The following is a 21,822-nucleotide window of genomic DNA, read 5'->3' as shown; positions in this document are numbered from 1 at the left end:
CCCACAGTAAAATATAGTCCAGTACTCTGACTCCCCATGCATCATTTTTGTTTTTGGCCATGACGTCATCAGTTTTAAGGGAAATGAATGAAAACTTGTAGGAGGAAGAGGAGCAGTTAAATAGGAACCTGCTATCTTTAGTCCCTTCGTAAAAACTCCACAATGTTAAATTATTTAAAATCCTAGATTTTCAGCATGCGCACATTAAAAGTTTTCGCACTAAGTGCCAAATGTTGCAAACAGCACTTTAACAGAATGATTTTGCTTTGATCCCTGTAGCAGTTCCTGAATAATTTATCACAGGTTATTGCCTTAATTCTGGAGAGGGATAGAGCAATAAAGGCAGATGAAAACACTCCAGTTGAAACACCTTGGGGCCTGCTCATTCCTCTGACACGGCTCTTTTGTTGGAACTATTTAGAGGTTATTAAGATGTGTCTCCAGAATTAAGAGTATGCTGTAAGGATGAAGACAGCCATCTTAATTCTAAAGACAAAGCACAATGACCCTTCACCTTCTTTTTCTTTGTTGTTATTATATAGTAGAATTATGAGGATAATATTATAGCTGCCCCCAGTAGTGCCACTACAGTAAAGGGTCTGTCAGACTTTCCATTAGAAACCCTGTTTTGGAGGTCAGGGTGGAAGGAGCCGCATTTCAACTGTTTCCCAGCCCATCCGTCTCACACTTGGCACACAGACGGCCGTTCACCATGCAGGAGACTGCAGCACTGAGCAGTTTCTCCTTGAACTATCCAAAAAAGGAATCCTTAGGATTAGATACCCCGGACCTGCCCACTCCCCAAAACAGCCTCACTTTATAAGGACCTCTCATTTTTCAGGTCAGTCAAGTGTTGACTAACTGTAGGAGAAAGGCAACTTTTGAAATAAACCTCTTTGTACTGTTTTAAGTGAGATGGTAAATTGTGGCTCTTCCTCCCCTAAATTTCAGATCATCCCTTGATCTCTGAGATTGTTTGATAACCTGGTTGAGCTCCTTGTTAACAGTTTTCCTGGTCTCATACCAGAACTGGGTATGTTTTGACTGTCAAGAAAGTACTTCCTTAGTGTTGTTTGAGTGTCTGTATAGATTATTACAGTTCTCTTGCTGCTTTGAGATAAAAGATTGTTTGAGCATGAGAGATCTGTTTCTCACATTAAACACTGCATTTTCCCGCTCAGTCGAATCTTTTGAAAACATATTTAGTTATTATATTGTCATATGCTTCCTCTGCTTTGGAGTAACATTTTCTAAAATTGATATAATTTCATAGATTTGAGTCAGTTAGAGCCCTTCGATTAACTTGGTGTCTTTTAAGAAAAATATTTGTGGTGAAATAAATATTAACCTTTTTGTGTAATAAGGATAGTCTAAAATATTTTAAGAGCCTTTTGCACTAGACACAAAGTAAAACTTATTGTTCCTGTTGACTGATTTAGAGTTGAATGGTGATGAGTACCTTATGTATATGTGAAAACTGAAGATTATTTGAAGAGTAGCCTGTAATTTGTAAGTGTACATAATAAAAATAGAATCAAAAAAGGCCACTTTAAGAGAAAGACTACAAAGAGAATTAGTCAGAATAGAATTGTTCAAAGACTTCTTAGAAGACGTATTCTGTTCTGGAAGCTACAGGAAACGTGGAAAGCTGAGAAAGAGTAGAATAGGTTCCAGGTGATGAAAACAGGTTACATAAAAGGCAAAATGGTTTAAAAAAAAATAGCAGTCACGTAAGAGAACTACACAGAGAGACTAGCCAATTATAGAAAAACGAGGACTGGTGAGATTATGAAAGGAAAAAGAATAAGTTACATAAAGAAGCAGAAAAAAAAGTTCAGGGTTTACAGATTCAGAAATTCAGATTACCATCATTCTATAAGCTGTTACACAGTACAGAAACTGAATATTCTTATAAACAGCTTCCAGTTATATTGAGTCACCTTTTAGGTATGGGGCATCGGGGAAGGGGGATCAAAAATAACAGATACTTGTGACATAAACTATTTCCTACTTTGAAATTTTTTTAGTCATTAAGATGAGGGTCAGCATTCACTTCCAAGTCCTTAATGATAATTTAAATGCCTTCCTAAAGAGATTTTCATTTATTACCAAAGTGTGCGGAAAAGAAAATCTGATAAAATAGTTCAGAGACCATTTTCTGGCAGAATATTTCCACTGAAAACAGTATCTTCAGAAATCACAGTTGCATATCTCAATTATCCCACCCCCTTGTTTTTCAATTAATGTTTATTTGTACTCTTTGTTCTGACATTCTAGCATCTGTTCGTGGGTTTTCTTTTTCACTTCCCAAGCATCTTCCTAAGGACAGCTTAATTAAGAGTCCAGAGTACAAGTCAGATCTCTTCTATTTAAGAGTCAAGTTTTCATTTTGTTTTGTTTTGTTTTCTCTAAAACTAAGTATTTATGGAACACTTATATATGTATCAGGCTCTTGTTAGGCATTTTTATATAAATTTATTAAATTTATTCCTGACAGCGCCTCTGTGAGAGAGGCATTATTAGCCCCTTTTAGAGATGAGAAAATTGAGACTGATAATTTGCCTTGCCTTAAGTCTTACAGTTAAGAAGTAAAGCTGGGTTTAAATTCAAGTCTTTGATATTGAGTGTAGAAGAACTCTTTTCCTTATATCTCTTCCTTGCTTGGGGAATGTGAATGCCATTCTGGGTATGCCACGGTACCAACAGGTCATCTGGCCAGTTTCATTTTGTCCTAAGTTACTAAAGATATTCCTTAGGGATCTTTAAATGCCAGTGTGCTTTCAGGTTAGACTCCAAATTGCATAGTGGGACTGATTTCTTGCAAGCCAATGTGGTTAAGATTTGTTGTTATTAAATAATGTCTAGACCCTGTACATTTTTGTTTCGTGGAATTATCAATACTCTTTTTTTTTCTAATTTGGCATTATTCAGAAACAAAGTATTTTAGGAATCTAAATGTTTCTAAGCTATTGGAATTATGACTCAGCTCAATTTATAAGAAGCAGAGTTGGTCAGCAGATTTGATGGTCTGTTTGCTTAAAAAGTCTATGACTTTCTGTAGAAAGAGATCTGAGCGAGACATTTTAGCTAATGAATCAAAATCAGATATGTGGTCATTATTGCCTGATTATTACTCCATCTGCTCTGTGCTAACGTGAAAATCAATTACTGTGTCTCTTTCCCACTGACAGCGTATGTTGATCGGGCTGGCAAGAGATCTTCGAGGGATTGCCTTTGCACTGAACACAAAGACCAGCTACACCATGCTGTTTGACTGGATGTATCCTTATTACACTGTGACAATACCAGCTCTGTGCACAGAGGGATGCCAGGCCCCTGGCTTTCGTTTAATAGTATGGCACAGTAGGGAAGAGGAAACAAAGCTAAATGAACTAATGTGTAATCAGCTAAAAATTACAGCACAGTGGCAGCAGTACAGATAACTGAGCACAGCATTTGGAGACCCAGCTCAGAGAGGTCACTTTTTTGGTGCCATTAAATATTGACACCTTAAAAAATCACATCCCCAAATGATTGTTTATGTTGGGGTTGCAGGGATAATTGGGCTGACGTCTCTAACTCAAGATCAATGGATCCTACCATTTGGCATTTTCGAGGAGATTTGGATTCCTACTCTATCTCAAATAGCGGAGCTGAGGTCACTTTATCTCTTTGAGGCTCAGTTTATCATGCTGTAGTTTTTCATCATCATGAAAATATTAATGGACATGAAAAGGGGAAAATAAATCGTTAGGATTTTCATTTGATATAAAATTTGAATTTACCTTTGCCAAGGCTTAGTACAGACAGCAAAATAAATAAACAAGGAAACAAACATCCCCCCACAGAAATGCCTCATCATTAATAGTAAAAAGATTTGGTGTTAGGCAGACCTGGCTTGAATTCCTAGCTCTCCATTTGCCGTGTAAACTTTGGCAAGTCTTTTCACCTCTCTGAGTTTCCTCATCTAAAATAAGAGACATCCAGTATCATGGCCTATTGTAACCATTGAAATAGGTAACGCACTTTGTATAATGTCTAGAACATAATAGGGAGTCATAAATGATTACTATTAATATTGTTTTAGCAATATTGTACGAATCCTCTTTGATCTTAACAGAAAGTGATAGTTTATGCAAGTCATGTAAGTGTAACATATGTTTTCATGCCTTTATGCATGAAACCATCAGAGCATGTCAGAGAATTCTGTAACCTTAAAGTTATTTTTTAAGTTACATTGTCAGTTGCTCTTTTCAAACCCTTCTTATCATAAATAAGAACTTCCCTCATGAATTGAATTACAAAAGAAACTTCTTAAAGGTAATCTTCAAGTACTGATGGCACAGTTATGGCCAAAAACATAACTAACAGGATCTGGGCATGTTTCAGGGAGAACGCTACACATTAAAGAAATCGTTTAACATTAATTTTGAATACTTACTTACATTTTTACTTACTATTAAAACCTACCTCATCAGATTTATGTGCCCATAGAAGGGTTAGAGATAAGAATTTTCCATGCCGTTTAGAAATCATGTATGTCTTTATATCAGCATACAAAGTACATGTACAGAGATCGTAGATTTTAACATGGAAAGTCATACAACTCTTTTAACTATGCAGAATAAACTGGAATTACATATGACCCTTTCATTTCTCTAAACATAAATAGAAGCTCACAAAGCAAAAACTTTCATTTATTTGAAATATTGTAAAAACCTAATTTTAGCACTTTAAAATTGATGGTGATCTTTAAACCAACCTACAACTCTAGGAGGTCCAGCAATTGATGCGTCACGTTTTCCTCAGCAACAATCTTAACTAAGAGTTTAGATAAGAACTTTCCCCTGAGCATCAAAGAATAGAAATATCTGTCATAATTGATACTGCCTAAAATGTATAGAACATATTGTAATTTAAGTTTTTAATTAAGTCTGTTTTCCATTTCCTCACTTTGCTCCTTCTTTTGGGCACCTATCTGAAATGAAACTTTTGTCCAGCAGATGGCAGAAAATAGCAAATGGAAAACCTTGGGACTTAACTGTTTTGTTTTGGACTAGAAACCACTGTCTCCTCCATCTGACTGTAGACGTTGATGTTATTAGGGTCAGAGACGGAGGGCGAAGTGTCAGTTATGCAGGAAGTTATGTTAGATTGCCAAACAGGATGGCTTGGTACCGGCCTTGCTTATAATAATTGAGTTTCAGTAGCAAATCAGCTTCCTTGGGAAAAGGCCAAAGGCTTTTCATAATTGTATTGACAACAAAATGAATATGATAAATGGTGTTCATTCAGTTGAGGCAAGATTTATAGTTTTCCTTTGGGCAAGGGATAAAAGAGCAAATATTTATAATAATAGTAAAATTTGTTTAAAAGTTACATTATTTGATAATTCAAAGAGCTTTATTAAAATATTTCAAAATACTTTAAGCAGTTTCAGGTGATAGAGTATAGATTCTTTCCAAAGTATTCTAGTAATGTAAAAATGAGCAAGTGTATGATAAAAAAAAAAAAAAACATGGATATGAAAGTCATTTATTCTTCCTAAAATATTGATATGTCAAACCGTCAGTGATGATTCTCATATTACTGCTGGAGAAAGTTTATTTGCCTTTTATCCACATAAATGTGTGTTCTTTAATTTGCTGTATAGTCCTTAGCATACAGAAGAAACATCCTATAAGAACACATGTCATCTTAAAGTCAAAATGCATTTTATTTATCGTGATTATTTGATAAAATGCTATTTTAGTGGTTAGCTATTTAATTTAAAAACATTTCTATAAACACTGACTGCATTAACTGGTACACAAACTACATTGCTTATCACTCTGTCCTTCCAAACCTAAATTGCCTGAAACTACACAGCAACCATGTTGATAAATTGTCCCACTACTGGAGAATAGAAGAAGAATCACTGCTATTTCTTTGCCCCTGTAGTGAGAATGCAACAATATAAAAGCACCTTACCTTGCACTGTATTTAGTCGCCTTGTTTAAACTTTTTCCAGATCATACTTACACTTAAGTATCAAAAACCCAGCGGGAAATTGAAAAAAATAAAAATAAAAGAATGTGTATGATGCTATTTCCTCACACTCATTCTTTTAATTGTCATAATCCTGATCTTTGAGTACAGTGTTTTTCAGTCACACAATCAGTGCTGTTGTTTAATATGCATAAACACATTTTACAAAGACAAGGCAAGACAATGAGATTTGTAGGGAAAAGAAAAAGAACTTTGGAATAGGACAGTCTTAGGTTCCAGTCCTGGGTTCCCCACTTAACAACCTGTGGGGTTTTGGATAAATTACTTAATGTCTCAGAATCACAGTTTTCTCCTCCATAAAACAGGGCTAATAATACTTGTATCACAGGTATGTTGTAAGAAGTGAGTGAACTGACATGTATAAAGGGCCTAGTACAGTGTCTGGCACAAAGTAAATATACCCCTCCACTGTTGTTAGTTCCTTTCCCTAATATGGAATGAGACAAAGGAATGCGATTTGCTCACTTGTTCAGCAAATTTGGCTAAGGACTGTCCTAGGATTCATGAGGGATGTAGATTTCTTAGACTCAAGTCCCACCCCAAAATGAGCTTACAGTTTAATAGAGTCAGTTAGGTATCTACCTAAACAACTGTAATAAAATACAGAAGGTGATAAGTGCCATAACAAAGATAGAAATAAAGTGATTGCATTTCGCTGGAGCATCAGGAAAGGCTCTGTAAAGGTGAAGATATTTCTTTGGGTCTTATCACATAAGTAGGATTGGACTATTGGAACTGTGAAGTAAGAGGTTTTCAGTTGGTCTAAGCACAGGTTTAGGAAGGAGAGTAGTAGAGAAGATGTTTTGTTAAAGATACACTTACTTTATGGTTGGACACACAGATTGTCTGGGACCCTTGAATATCAGGCTAAGGAACTGAGACCCTTATTCCATAGATGGTATAAAGCAATTGATGATTTTGACTGACTAACAGAATCAGAATTGTATTTCAAGAAGAGAATAGTCAGCAGTATGTTGGACAAACAAATAGGGAAGAAAGTAAACCTGAAAAATTGCTGTTCAACAGGCATATTTTGAGTGCATTGTGCCAGGCATGAGAAATGAATAAAATGATTGCTTTTTATAAGCATGAATAAAATGGATCGCTCCTTAGAAGCTCATAATCTAGTGGCCATAACAAATAACTAATAAACCATCAATGTATTGTAACAAAGATGCATGCAAAGGACCATATGAACATTTAAGAGGAAGAGATTGGTATTTGGGGCAAAAAGTAGGCTTCCCAGGGAAGTAAAAGTTGAGCTAGGTGTTGGAAGATGAATAGGCATTTGCCAGACGGAAAGAGAGAAGGCTTCCCAGCAGCATTTGCCTCCGTGAACAAAGGTATAGATGTTTCACATTCAAGGAATACCTTTCAATTAAGCTCTGAACTAGCAGGCTATTTCTGTTCTGGAACCACATCCCCACACTCTTATCTCCTAAAATTTTTAACAAAAACCTCTTTTGTTGCCTTCTAGTATATTAGAATGCTTTCTCTACTGTGAAATCTCAGAGGAAAAGAATTACTTTTTTACTCATTTATGCTTTCTTGGGGTCCAGCACATAGTAAGTAACTATTGGATGGATGGATGGATGGATGGATGGATGTCGTCAAGAAGGAAGCCTCATTCTTTTCAGTTTTTCATATTTAGCATCTTATAAGGCAATAGCATATCATTAATTTTTTTATTTTTTATTTATCTGGTGTTGACCTTAGGAATCCATTGAGGAGATCTAGGTGAAAGCAATTAGATCTGTGCCACTTCTACCTAAGGTCTCCCAGTGTCTTCCTCCTATCCATATATACATAGTTCTCACAAGGCCACTGGAAAATTAAACTCCTAGAGTGGGTTCTGATTCTCACCATGTAATCTGAGTCTGGCACTCTCACTCTGAAACCCTTTAAACCTCCCTGCTTGGTAGACCTCTACTCTGCTTTCCAATAATCACTCATTTTCTCTGTGGCAGTCACCTCTGTCAGAAGCATATTAGAGTTGGCACCACTCTCATTCCACACAGAAAAGGGAGCCTCCCCTCATATCCCGGGCCTTATCCCCTAGTGAATAGAGTGTGCTCTGAAAAATATGATGGTCCTGATGTCTTTAGAATGCCTTGCAAAGGGGCTTCTGTGTGCTTATGATATTCTTAGATTCTGAGATTTGGGTCTTTTCAGTCTCCTGATGAGTCTTCCAGATGCTTTCCCACTGAGTTTGTACTCAGATCTCTTGGTGGAATATTTTCTCACCTGTACTCCTCTGGCACTGTTTCAGAATTTTGGTACTCAGAGCATTACTATTACGTGTGCACCACCCAGACTCAAGGCATGAATTCACCAAGAAAAAAAGCCATGTCTTACTTATCACTGGATCCCTGGCACAGTACATAGCACAGAGTATCTACCATCTATCAAAAATAACAGATTTTCTAGTCCATAGAAAAAAATAAAACAATAAGTTATCTGACAAAATAGAGTTAATAATCAAGTTTATTGATTTTATATTTTTCATTTTCATCCAACTGAAACCTCATTCACACAAATACACTCACTTCTCATCTCCTCTCTCTGCCTTATTTTCTTTGTAGCACTTTCTAAAAGATCATATGTCTATTTTATTTTCTGTCTTATTAGAATATAAATTCCACGAGGGCAGGGATTTTTTTAATGTTTGGTTCACTGATGGGTCCAGAGAGTCTATAACAGTGAGAAGACATTTATAGAATAGGCCTTCAATAAATACTTAAGTAAATTGTTCCTATATATTCAAATACAGCCTTAACATGGTATATCTAAGGGGACAAAAGTATTGCTTTTTGCACTTTTAGGGAGCCTAACACTCTTAAGGTAGTTAAGGGCTTATTTTCACTGAATGTTATGTGAATTATTTCGTGAAGCTTCAAAGTGAAATGCATAGCTTAAAAGAATCAAATAGGTAGGTCTAATCAAGTATGCTACACCTCATTTTTAGGTTGGCAGGTTTACCACAACAAATACTTATTGAAATCTATTTTGTGCCAGGTCCATGCATACAATAAGTACCTATGCTGTGCTCTCAGAAAGCATGTAATGGGAGAGATAAGGTGCTATGATAGCACTAACACAGGATACCAGAGCCTTACACAGGAGACACACTTAGTCATGCGGGATTACGGGAGGTGTCACGGAGGCTTCTCGGAATAATTGACATGTATATTGAAATATGAGGGACAAATAGGAATTAACAAGGTCATAGTAGGGAAGCACAGGTCTTTGCCCTTGAGAAACTCACTATCTATTGGGGCAGATGGGTAACACAGGCAACCAACCATAATACAGTTTGTTATAAGAGAGACGTGGTCAAAGTGCTCATTGAACTTAGATGAGGAAGAGATTGGTTCCTTTTGACAAAAAAGAGAAAGTTTCACCATTCCAGGGGAAGTAAAACTTGAGCTAAATGTTGAAATACAGTTTGGAATGTGTTAAGCAGACAAAGCAGCGTATAGAGGAATAGAGACAAGAGAGAGCCGGCATCAGTGGATTTGCAGAGAATTAAGAATGGCCAAACCATAGATAAGAGCAGGAGCGCTAAGAGACGAGACTGGAGGTAGGCAGGGACCAGATATGAAGGACCTTGTTTGCCATGCTAAGGAACTTGAAATTTATTCTAAGAGCAGGGAAGAAAATTGTGATCTTTCTCACCATAGAGATCACTACCCATACCACACAGGAAAGGAACAACATGAGCTGATTCAGTTCAGCACTTTCCTCTGAAACAAAAAGACAAGTACATTGAAAAACATCAGAAAGAGACAGATTTAGGGATTAGGAAAAGAAAAAGGAAATGAAGGTAGTGGCATAGGAAGGGTTTTTTCTGCTGCAGCTTTAGGCCTTAATTTTATATTTCTGTGTCCATTTGTTAGGAGGAGGCCAGTTACGGGTTAAAGGGTCAGTGGAGCTGAGTCAGAGTTTTCCAGGTTCTGGTGGTCTCAGCCATTGACTTAACAGAGGCATGCAGTCCTTGGTATTGATGAGGATGTTTGAGAATTTCTCCTTGAGTGTACAAGGGACTACCTTTTAGCAAACTGACCTTGAGTTGAGATTGAAAATTACCCAAAGCTTTCTTCTTCAGGCTATCATCCCCAGCGTTCCTTGGGGCTATAGTGGGACTAAGCAGAGTTAAGTCAACAACTTAAAAGAATGTAGATAATTTCTAAGCTGGGAGATAAATACATGGGGTTTACTATTTCCCTCTACTTTTATGTGTTTTAAAAGTTACATAATAAACAACATTTTTTTCTTAAGTAGTTTGATGCCCAACAAACTCTGATAATAGCAATTCAAATTTTTTACCCTTATTAACTAAACTTATTTTCCTTTCCTGCAATATTAAGCATAATTCTTTAAATATGTTACATGATACTTCATAAGTATGCTAAACATAGAACAAATGTGGATTCCTTTTTTTTCTTTTTAAGTGACACCAATTTTCGGAAACAATATTTCTTTTGACCCTTAAATTCTTTAACAGGCTTCATAAAAGGTACCCAACATATATTCCCATTCTTCAGAGGGCTGTTGAGCAGTGGTATGGAGAGCCAGCATGTACAACTCCCATCTTAAAACTTATGGCAGAACTGATGCAAAACAGGTAAGAGGTAGGATAGGCGAGTGAAAAGGTAATCTGCTATTTGGTAGCACTCTTTGGAGGTCAGACTTTCCTGCCTGGTGTCTGTATATGTAAGGCTTAGCAAGAACCCAGGAACCAAAACTTAAGATGATCCAGTTGAAGGCAGTAGAATGAGAGATATAAGGTTGAGACTTCGGGCGAGAAAGAATTTAGTATACTTAGGTGTATATGGGGACTATGGGAACTGGGAAAAAAAATGGAAGACTACAGCCACCATTATTTAAAGGATTCAAAAGCACAAAATGGAGGAAGGTAGGTTTTTGTTTTGTTTTGTTTATAAATTTATTTATTTATTTTTGGCTGCATTGGGTCTTCGATGCTACGCGGCGGGCTTTCTCTAGTTGCAGCGAGCGGGGGCTACCCTTCATTGCGGTGCACGGGCTTCTCACTGCGGTAGCTTCTCTTGTTGCAGACCACAGGCTCTAGGTGTGTGGGCTTCAGTAGTTGTGGCTCGCGGGCTCTAGAGCGCAGGCTCAGTAGTTGTGGCGCACGGGCTTAGTTGCTCGGCGACATGTGGGATCTTCCTGGACCAGGGCTCAAACCTGTGTCCCCTGCATTGGCAGGCGGATTCTTAACCACTGTGCCACCAGGAAAGTCCCAGGGCAGTTTTAACTGTTTCATCGCTTAACTGCAGTTCTGTAGAGGAGGAAAGGAGTTTAGAGGTCTCTGAGTTGAGATGCTTTATTTTATGGATAAGGGAACTGAGTCCCAGAGCAATTCATGGACACATAGTTTGTCTCAGAAGCCCTGGGCATTGTCCCTGCCTTGACTTCTAAGTTATCCTTCTTCCTCTGTGCCAAGATGCACATATGTGGATGATTTATGCACTCACAATTTTTATTTAAATAGCAACTACCACACTTCTCAGAAATTGCCTACGTGACCTTATAATTTGCATAGACAAGCAGAGGTTCAGGTTCTTCATATATAAATATTAACAAAGGTGTAGCTAAAAGAGAAAAACTGCAATAAGCTGATTAGTTTTACCTCTTTAAAATATGTCATTATGAATATGGCTTAGCACCAAATTACCTGTCACTTAGCCATCCTCTTTCATCAGCTCCTCTTTGTAAACTGCGTGTTGGAAGGGAGATATCCAGACAGGGAAGGAGTATGGATTGTAACTCTAATTTGATCTATGGTGCTGAGTTTTTCACAGCAATAATTTAAAATTTTTTAAACAAGAGGTGGGAAAAGACCTGGCAAATAAATAAATGTGAGTATTCTTTTGAAAGCTGTTAGTTATTTTAAAACTGTTCTCTAGGTGCCTTAAATACTAAACGAAGGGTGGCTATATATTTTATATTAGAAATTTAGTTTTTATTAAATTACAGTTTTTTCAGCCAGATAATTAGTAGTTCATATTACTGATACAACATTTAATACTAAAGGAAAAAATCATTACATTGTATATTGTAAAGTATTTTATATCTGCCATAGGTGGATAATTCATATCTAGCACAGTTGTCCAAAGAACTACCTGGTAAAAATTTGTAATCCCAGAAAATGTTATCTTGTCTATGTTTCTCTGGAACCTAATGTGAATTATGTATATACATTTCTTTAATCGGAATTCTATGCCAACAATCAAGTGTTTCCAGTAGTATTTCTAATAAGTTATAATTGCACTTAATTCTGAAGCATTTTGAAAAAGCATAGAGAAGCAGCAATTTATTCTATTCCTAGCAATTTATTCTGTTCCTTGGCAAATATCTTTGCTTTCTGGGGTTTCTTTGCTATGACCTATTTCATATTTTTGCTTATCCTTTTAAAAATATACCGTTATTTCTTAAAAGCAGAGCAACAAGGTATGTTGGGGCCAACTAAAACCAAAGTGATGTTAAAAAAGCAAATATTATGTCAGGATGGCATGTCAGTCCTTTACACTTTTCAGACTGTTCCCCAACTTGTTAGGAACTAGGGAAATAGAACTGTTCTTATTTAGAACTTCTGGGATTTGATTCTCTTTACTTGAGCTATGTTCAGTGGAAACTATAGTCTGTATGTAATTTAATGTGTTTGAAATATGCTTGAAGTATCAGGTGATTCATTATGCATATGAGCAGTATTAAAGGTACTTAGATTTACTGTCATTTTATAATTTGTTTTAATGATGTGTATTAGGCACTACAGGAGATCTCAAATGTAAATCTCTATCCAAGTAACTATATAAACTTATACATACTTGGGGTTTTCTTTATTATTATCTATCAACCACTTTGCATGAAAGGAGAGGGGTATAAGAGGTCTGTGATGTAGGATGTCAGGATATTGTTTTGACAGATAAAAAGTGAATTCTTTGAATCAGCAAATAAATGAAAATAATTTTATTGTTCTAGTATCTTTATAGTGAGAAAATTAGCACACACATTTTATCAATACTTGTTTAATGGAATGACACTTTAAAAAAGGGATAATTGTACTGTTGCTACTTCTAATAAATGAAAATTCTGGGTATTTTAAACCTATATTTGGTTTCTTTATCTGCATATATAGTCTAAATTTTTGCTGTATTTCTTAGATCCCAGCGTTTGAACTTTGATGTATCATCTCCTAATGGAATTCTTCTCTTCAGAGAAGCTAGTAAAATGATTTGCACTTATGGTGAGTATCCTTTTCCATATTTGTCTCTGCAATATAACTTTTATCTCTTTGGAGGAAAGAAAGATGTTAGTTATTTTGTTCTTTTGAAGTTTCATATCTGTATGAATTTGTTAAGTGGGTAATAGGGGTGCAAAAAGCCAGGTAGCTATCATATTGACATCAAGAGAAATAAGCAACATGCCTTTGACTACAGATCATGCCTGACCAACTTGATGAATTTCTTTTAGATGAAATTGCAGTGTCAGTAGGTGAAGGGAATACACTATAGATAGAATATTGAAAATTTATAGCATATTGAAAATTGCTAAAAGTTACATCAGGGAGTTTAGTGTATTGGGTCAAAGAATGCTTAAACCAGTATGTCACCGGCACTGAATTTTGGAAAAATATCCTGGTAAAGAGCAGTAAATATTTTATTGTAGGAAATTTGGGGGCACTGCACCCTAAGAATCAGAGTTCTACAGTAATGATTGTTCTATTCAATTATAGTAAAAAAAAAATGTGGTTAGTAGTTAGAAATGAGCCTTAGAACTACCATAAACCCTAATATTTGCCAATGCTGACAGCTTCATCAATGAAATTCTCAACTCTCTGAGACCTTTATGTAGCCAGGGAATGAGGATACGATACAACAGATAAGAATCCTCTGTTAGTTTGCCACACACTGACTGAATACTAACTACAGGCTGGACGCTTTGCATTGTTCTTCTTGAGAGATGTCTCTCTGTGTCCTCCTTTCCTTTGTCCTCTTCTTTTTTGCCTGTCTGGTCTTACTTTCCCAAATCAACAGCCAACTCTATGTTTGGCCTCAAAAATTGCCTGTGATTCTCATACTTCTTTTTGAGTACCTAGAAACAGATTTTACAAAATTTTGTAAAGCTTCTTTAAGTGAGTGTGTGTATGTAGGAACAGCCATTAAAAGCGTATTAGTTTATTTTGTGTATGGTGTTAGGGAGTGTTCTAATTTCATTCTTTTACATGTTGCTGTCCAGTTTTCCCAGCACCACTTATTGAAGAGGCTGTCTTTTCTGCATTGTATATTCTTGCCTCCTTTATCAAAGATAAGGTGACCATAGGTGCGTGGGTTTATCTCTGGGCTTTCTATCCTGTTCCATTGATCTGTATTTCTGTTTTTGTGCCAGTACCGTACTGTCTTGATTACTGTAGCTTTGTAGTATAGTCTGAAGTCAGGGAGCCTGATTCCTCCAGCTCCATTTTTCTTTCTCAAGATTGCTTTGGCCATTCGGGGTCTTTTGTGTTTCCATACAAATTGTGAATTTTTTTTGTTCTAGTTCTGTGAAAAATGCCACTGGTAGTTTGATAGGGATTGCATTGAATCTGTAGATTGCTTTGGGTAGTATAGTCATTTTCACAGTGTTGATTCTTCCAATCCAAGAACATGGTATATCTCGCCATCTGTTGTATCATCTTTGATTTCTTTCATCAGTGTCTTATAGTTTTCTGATAGTTTTCTGCATACAGGTCTTTTGTCTCCTTAGGTAGGTTTATTCCTAGGTATTTTCTACAGCAGAAACTAACACAACATTGTAAAGCAACTGTACTCCAATTAAATAAAATAAAAAAGCATATTACTTTTTAAAAAGTAAAACCTATTTTAAAGAGCAGAAAAACAGTTCTTTTAAATTGTTTTTACTTCAACTCAAAATATTCTGGGACTCTGTTCTGTATGCACTGTAGGCCTCTGTTAAAAATGCTTAGTTTTAATTGTACATTTGATTTTTAGAGTTTGAGATCATAAGTGTATAGAAACTACAGAAAGCACCTATTTAACACAGTAAACTTAAACTCTCCTATTTTCATCTGTACCAGCAACTATATTGCCACAACTTTTGCATCTGTTGAAAATGGATACATTAGAATCATATAAAGTAGAAATGCTTTGCCTCCCAAAGGTAAAAATGGACCCCTTTTTAAATATTCTCAGTACAGTTTGTTGTGTTTCCAGGGTATATCTAACTCCTTTCAGTGTCTTATCATACAAAGACATATGACTGGAGCTTTCTCCAAAAGCATGATATCTTTTAAAAAACATAGTTTTTGGCAATTAAAAGATCTGAGTACGGGGCTTCCCTGGTGGCTCAGTGATTGAGAATCTGCCTGCCAATGCAGGGAACACGGGTTTGAGCCCTGGTCTGGGAGGATCCCACATGCCGCGGAGCGACTAGGCCCGTGAGCCACAATTGCTGAGCCTGCGCGTCTGGAGCCTGTGCTCCACAACAACAGAGGCCACGATGGTGAGAGGCCCGCGCACCGCGATGAAGAGTGGCCCCCACTTGCCGCAACTAGAGAAAGCCCTCGCACAGAAACGAAGACCCAACACAGCCATAAATAAAATAAAATAAATTAATTAAAAAAAAAAAAAAGATCTGAGTACCAATTCTAGTACCAACCCATATCAACTCCATGATCTTCAAATTCCATTGCTGCCTAGTTTTCTCATATGTAAAATTAGACATAATGAATACCTACTGACCTACCTGTCTAGTTAGGATTAGAGGTGGTTAATTGAGCTACTCTGGGTAAAGAGCTTGGCACAGGTTGTGACATGGCTTAGGTACTCAGTGAATATGCCTTTCCTTGATCCAGAGCCATTCTCTTACACTCACAGAACCAGCCTCCTTTGGATAGGGGTTCACTGACCTCATCACTTTTTTATTCAGGAATGCCTTCTGCTTGGACCATGCTGTCCTGCTTCCTTCTGCCTGTAACAAGTGCTAAGCGTCTATTTCCTCACTTTTTAAAAAGAAATACTTCCCCATTATGAAACAATGCACGTATAAGAATTTCTTAGTAGTCAATAGACCTTTAACTATACAAATGTTAGTTTCCTGTTACCAACCACAGTTGTATCTTTTCTTCCCCCTTTTCTGGATCCAGTTTCTCTTACTAAGTGAGGCTTACTCACTCTTGCAGTAGGGCTGATAAGAGCAGCAACTTCTTCCTCTTCCAGGATCTCTGAATCTCTAGTATAGGACAGAATGTATGTCCAGCAAGTGATACCAAAAGGAATCTCAGAACAACGCCAAGTCTATGGGCTTCAAAAGCTATTCAGTCCTCTGTCAGGTTGTTTGACATAGACAAAAGCATTGCAGCAAAAGCTGAGAAAGAAAACTGTGAGGATTATCTTGGAGGAAGAGGAAGAGGAGGAGGCAGAGGGAGAGAGAGGAAGAAAAGAAAAAGAAAAGCAGAAAAAAGAAAAAGAAAAGAGAAAGCCTTCAAAGCATTCTTGAGAAGAAAAGCCAATAAGGAGTTTTCTTACTCTGAAGAAAGACTAGGAGATTAGGGTAAGGTTCTTCTCCTTAGTTTGGACTAAAAATAATGGTTGCTTCCATTTTTTAATCAGCTATTATGTGCCTGCTCCTATACTAGACCATTAATCATACATTAGCCCATTGAATCCTTAAGGTAAGTATTATTATCTGCCTCTCACTAGTCACTTGGCCTTGGTTAAGTTGCTAAGCCTCTCTTGCTTCACTTTCTTGTTAAACAGAGAAAATAATACCTACTTCATAGGGTGGTTATGAGGATTCAATTACGTACTGCATGGAAAGCCCTTAGATCACTTAGCTACTGTGATTACTGTTATGAAGAAATTGAAGCTCATAGAAGTTAAAGATTTGCCAAATATTACATAGTTAGCAAATAGTCAAATTGGAATTTCATTCAAAGTCTGTATAACTTCAGACAGTAGTCTTTCCATGTTCCTTTCTGCCACTTGAGAGTTGCCACACAAAGTTGGGTATTTTTGATGAAGTACTGGTCTTTAAGTATGGTGATTGCTATCCTAAAACTTAAGGAAAATGAAGGCTCAATGGAAAAATGTCCTTCAACTTTGTCACCAGTGACTTTGACACATACGCTTTACATAGAATAATAGAAAAATCTTTTTCAGCCTTCACTGATTCCACATGCTGGCCTCAATCAGCCAAGCTGATTTTGTCTGTCTTTACCTGTGTAATGTTTTATTACCCATGCTTTTACCTCTGGAGATTCTAATATGCTCACTGAAGGGAGAGCCTATGGTTGCCATCCAGGAGTCTAGAAGATGAGGAAAAGAATGACTAGGAGGGTACAGAAGAGCCAACATTATTTATTTCTGTGGTAAGCCAAGGTGAAGGAAGGGAGAGCCCATGGAAGAAAGGGGCCAGAACATTCTCTGATCCCTTCTGTTCCCATCCTCACTGGGTTCCTTCTCTGCTCACCTGTCGTGGGCAGTATTTGTGTAATCAATGATTGGGGCAGTTCAGAGGGGGAAGAACTCATTTCCACATGCGCCTGATTCGTTATATATTTTATGAAATACCTCCACCTCGCTACTCAATGAGACTGGCAGAAAAATAATACTTTTGATATGCTGTTTTATTTATCTACATTCTGTCATGATATACTTTGATGTAAGTTTTTAATTTTGCCTCAGCTCTCAGCTGCTCTCGCCGTTACAGCTCAGGGTCAGCAATGAGGTTAGCCACAGTAGCACAAAACAATTTCCTGTTTGTGCAGCCCAGGTAACATTTGGATGAGGATTAGATTTTACCACATTTTCTACTAGCCCAAGCCTATTATTTCTAATGAGTTTTAAATTGCTTCAAGAACATGTATTTCAGAATTTAGTGCTATGATCCGTTCAGCCTGAGCAACTTAATAAAAGAAATTTCTTTCTTAAATTTTTGGTTAAAATGTTGCATGCAGTGTAATAAATGTTATTACTTTGGAAACCTACTTCTCAGTTTTAAGAACTGGGTGTTTTTTATGCTCAATTTCCATTTGTCTAATCTTTTCTTCCCTTTGCCTCTGGGTAATGGTATCTTTAGTGACATCTGTTGGTTAAAGAGTGCGCAGAAGGGAGAAATAGTGGTTGTTTTTATAAGGCGCAGAAGGGAGAAATAGTGGTTGTTTTTATAAGGCGCAGAAGGGAGAAATAGTGGTTGTTTTTATAAGACTGGCAAAAATGGAGCTGCTTTTATTCCTTCCTTAGGTACCTGATTTAAAGAAAGCTCAATGTGTGAAAAAGCTAAACTTTAATAGTGGATAGAACAACTATGATTATTCACTATACATAAGAATTTACATCAGGGTTCTTTTGAGCAATATATGCTCCAGGTGCATTTAAGGTATGATCTAATAATATGCTTAAATTGAATTTGTAAACTGATATACAAGCCACTGTTTTTTACTGTGACCTAGAAAACAAACCAGTGGTTTTCCATCTAGGTTTTTCAGAGCCCTAGAGATCTGTGAAAGTACCACAGAGCCTCTCCAGAGAGGGGGGAGGAGGGGACCCTTCTGCCACTTTGACCAAAACCACCCGGCTATATATATAGTTGCACGAGATTTATTTGTAATAGGGGTCACCTGCTTAAAGATTTTTTTTTTTAATAAAAGAGCTTGAAAATTACTGGTATGTATTGATACTATTAGAAGCATTGTAAGAATGAAGGATTATGATTTCTATTTATATTTAAATGATTACAAAAAGATACCTGAACAATGTGTTGGACTTGAAATAACTAGAGACTTAATAAAATGTTATCAGGAAATAACAGTTCTGGAAAACAGATCATCCAGGAACCATGGACATAACCTTAGATTGTATCAGAAACGTGGTCAGGGGCATAGAATTGTATCAGAAACGTGGTCAGGGACATAGGACAACAAAGTAGTAGAGTAAGCTCACAAAAATCTTCTTAAGGCGATGGAATGATCAACACCTTGAGGATCCCAGGCCTTGAGGAATACATTTCACAGTGAATCCACATGTGTTGGACTTGGCCACTTCTGCACGCAAGCAAAAACTGCTAAACAAGCTGTTAAATAAGTAAGCGTGATCTCCAAACAAGTGGCTTAGAGTTCAGTAGATTCTTTCATCCATGCAGCTAACGTTTATTGAGCATTTACTATGTGTTTGAGAGTTACAAGGGATAGGAAGAGAAATAAGACACACAAAAAAGAATCTTACTGATTCTTCTCTTAGTGGAGTCCAGCAGTGGATTCAGACAAGTAAATAAAGAACTATAATGTGTTGTGCTCACTTTTATGCTTAAGAAGCATACAGAGTGCTATGGGAGCCCAGAAGTTTCTAACTCAAAACTGAGGAGCCAGAGAAGGAAATAAGAATAGGGCCTGGAAATTTGAGGAGGGCATTTCAAGCAGGCAGTAGCTTTTACAAAATCATATAAATATAAAACATTAGCATGGTCTATCAGTAAACTGAAGGATTTCAGAATTGCTGGAGAAAGTAGAAAGTGAAAATTCCTGATTATCTCATCACTCAAAGATAACCGTCATTAACAGTTTATTGTGTGCTCATTCATACTTTTTTATGTGTACATATACATATATTATTCCAAAAGTGGTATTATAATATACTTGCTAATCTGTAATTTGCTATTTTTTACTTATATCATGGCCATCACTTCATATTAATACATATATAAATCTACCATATCTCTTTTTTTCCTTTGGTTTTTCATAATTTTTTTCTACCATATCTTTTAAAATAGCTGTAAAGCATTCCATTTTATGGTCATACTATAATTTATTTAATTATTCACCTTTTGATAAATGTAATTTTTATAAACATGTAATTTTCACTATCATACACTGTTGCAGCAAGTACATACACTGTACATTCAGCTTCGTGAGCTTCACTCAGTCAACAAATATATATATTGAGAGCAGCAGGTGCTGTTCTAGACTCTGGATATATCAGTGAGCAGAACTGAAAACGAAATTATTTTGTATGTCAGAAGGTAATAAGTGCTATGGGGAAAAAAAAAAAGAAAGAAAGCAAATCAAGATGGGAGCATTAGAAGTACCAGGGATTGGGAAACATGTTGCATTATTAAGTAAAGTGATCGAGGTAGGCCTCATTGAGAAAATGACATTTGAGCAAAGACTTGCAGTAAATAAGGGAGTTAATTATGCAGCTATCTTGGGGAAAAGTATTCCAGGCTGAAGGAACACCAAGTTTTAGGGTCCTAAGGCAAGAGTGTACCTGGCATGTCTGAAGAACAGCAAGGACATTGGTTGCTGGAACAGAGTGAACAAAAGAGAGTAATAACAAAAGCAATGTCATGTAATGTCATATCCTGTAAAGATTATCAGGACTTTGACTTTAACTCCAAGTGAAGGAGAAGGACTTTAGAATGTTTTGAGCAGAGGGCTGACATGATTTGATATTGGCTTTGACCAAGGTGATAGCAGTGGGAGTAGTGAGAAGTGGTTAGATTCTGGATATATCCTGAAGGTAAAACAAATCAAATTTCTTGATGGCTTGGATATATGGTATGAGAGAGAAAATGTAATCAAGGGATTTTGGCATAAACAACTGGAAGGATGAAGTTACTATTAACTGAGATGGAAAACGCTGAGAATGGGTGTGAGGGGGACTCAAAAGTTCCATTTTGGTTGTGTTGAGCTTGAGGTGTTGATTAGACATTCAAGTGGAGGTGTTGAATACGGAGTTGGATATACAAGTCTGAGGATTGGAAGAGGTCTGGTCTAGAGAAACAAATATGGGAGTCATTAACTCTTAGACGGTATTTAAAGCTGCAAAACTAGATAAGATCACCGGGGTGGGGGTATGAATTTAAATGTAAAAGATTTAGGTTTGAGTTCAGGGGTATTCTGTTTTAGGAGGAAAGGGAGAAGAGGAGGAACCAGCAAAGGAGAGAATGAGCAAACACTGAAGTAAGAGAAAATCAGGAGAGTGTGTGTCTTGGAAGGCAAGGAAGAAGAGGTAGTCAGCTGTGTCAAAAGCTGTCAATGAATCAAATAAGATGCGGACTAAGAGTCGACCGTTACGTTTAGGGACAAGGAGGTCATTGGGAACCTTGAAAAGAGCACTTTCAGTGGAGTGGGTTTAAAAGAGAATCAGAGGAGAAGAAATGAAGACAGTGAAGGTCACAATTCTTTTAAGGAGTTTTGTTACAAAGGGGAGTAATATCAGGCAGGGAAGTAGGGCCAAGAGAAAGTTTTGTTTAAAAAAAAAAAAAGATTGCATAGGAGAGAAAGGGGGAAATTGCTGTGCTTTGTTCTCAAGCACATAAGAGGAGATGGGAGCTAGTTCAACATACTGAGGGGCTGGCTTTTATAGAAGACTGTGTGTAAGTGCAAACGCTAAGAGATAGGTAGATATGGTAGTGAACATTTGGAATTAGAATATATTCCCAAAAGTGGATTTACGCATTTTTAGTATTTTTAATAAATTTTACCAAATTACCCTCTAGAATAGTTATACTAATTCACATTCCCAACAATTTCTTAATTTCCCACATGCTTATCAGTGCTGCATTGTTTTAATCTTTTTCAACCTGAAAGGGAAATGTTATATTCCTTTCCAGTCTCCACGGCTTCATTTCTGTCCCAAACCATTTACGTCCAGGGGCCTTGGCTGGTTTGCACAGAGACATAGTGGGTTGAGTGACCTGAAGTAAAGGAATGTCAGGAAGCTTGCACTTCTCTTCCCATAATTGTTCTGATGACGA

General features: G+C 36.9%; 1 protein-coding gene and 1 long non-coding RNA gene across 7 annotated transcripts in view; one reads left to right on the top strand and one right to left on the bottom strand.

The window, feature by feature from the left end:
- Window positions 1–21,822, bottom strand: part of LOC309658286 — a 241,063-nt gene that overhangs the window by 23,829 nt on the left and 195,412 nt on the right. The window lies entirely within an intron of this gene.
- The window catches only part of RANBP17 (RAN binding protein 17), a 306,501-nt gene that overhangs the window by 237,520 nt on the left and 47,159 nt on the right, over window positions 1–21,822 (top strand). For all 6 annotated transcript variants that reach the window (XR_014262049.1, XM_082456403.1, XM_082456404.1 and 3 more), the window contains 3 exons: window positions 3,192–3,280; window positions 10,565–10,672; window positions 13,233–13,315. Coding sequence is in view for 5 of the 6 variants with exons in the window: in XM_082456403.1 (XP_082312529.1) it covers window positions 3,192–3,280; window positions 10,565–10,672; window positions 13,233–13,315 (280 nt within the window). In the remaining variant the exon portion in view is untranslated. The remainder of the gene's footprint in view (window positions 1–3,191; window positions 3,281–10,564; window positions 10,673–13,232; window positions 13,316–21,822) is intronic.

The sequence above is a fragment of the Balaenoptera physalus genome (assembly GCF_965194825.1).
Source record: "Balaenoptera physalus genome assembly, chromosome: 3".
Lineage (NCBI taxonomy): Eukaryota > Metazoa > Chordata > Mammalia > Artiodactyla > Balaenopteridae > Balaenoptera > Balaenoptera physalus.
The sequence above is the reverse complement of the archived record's forward strand: the minus strand, read 5'-3'. Positions and strand labels throughout refer to the sequence as shown.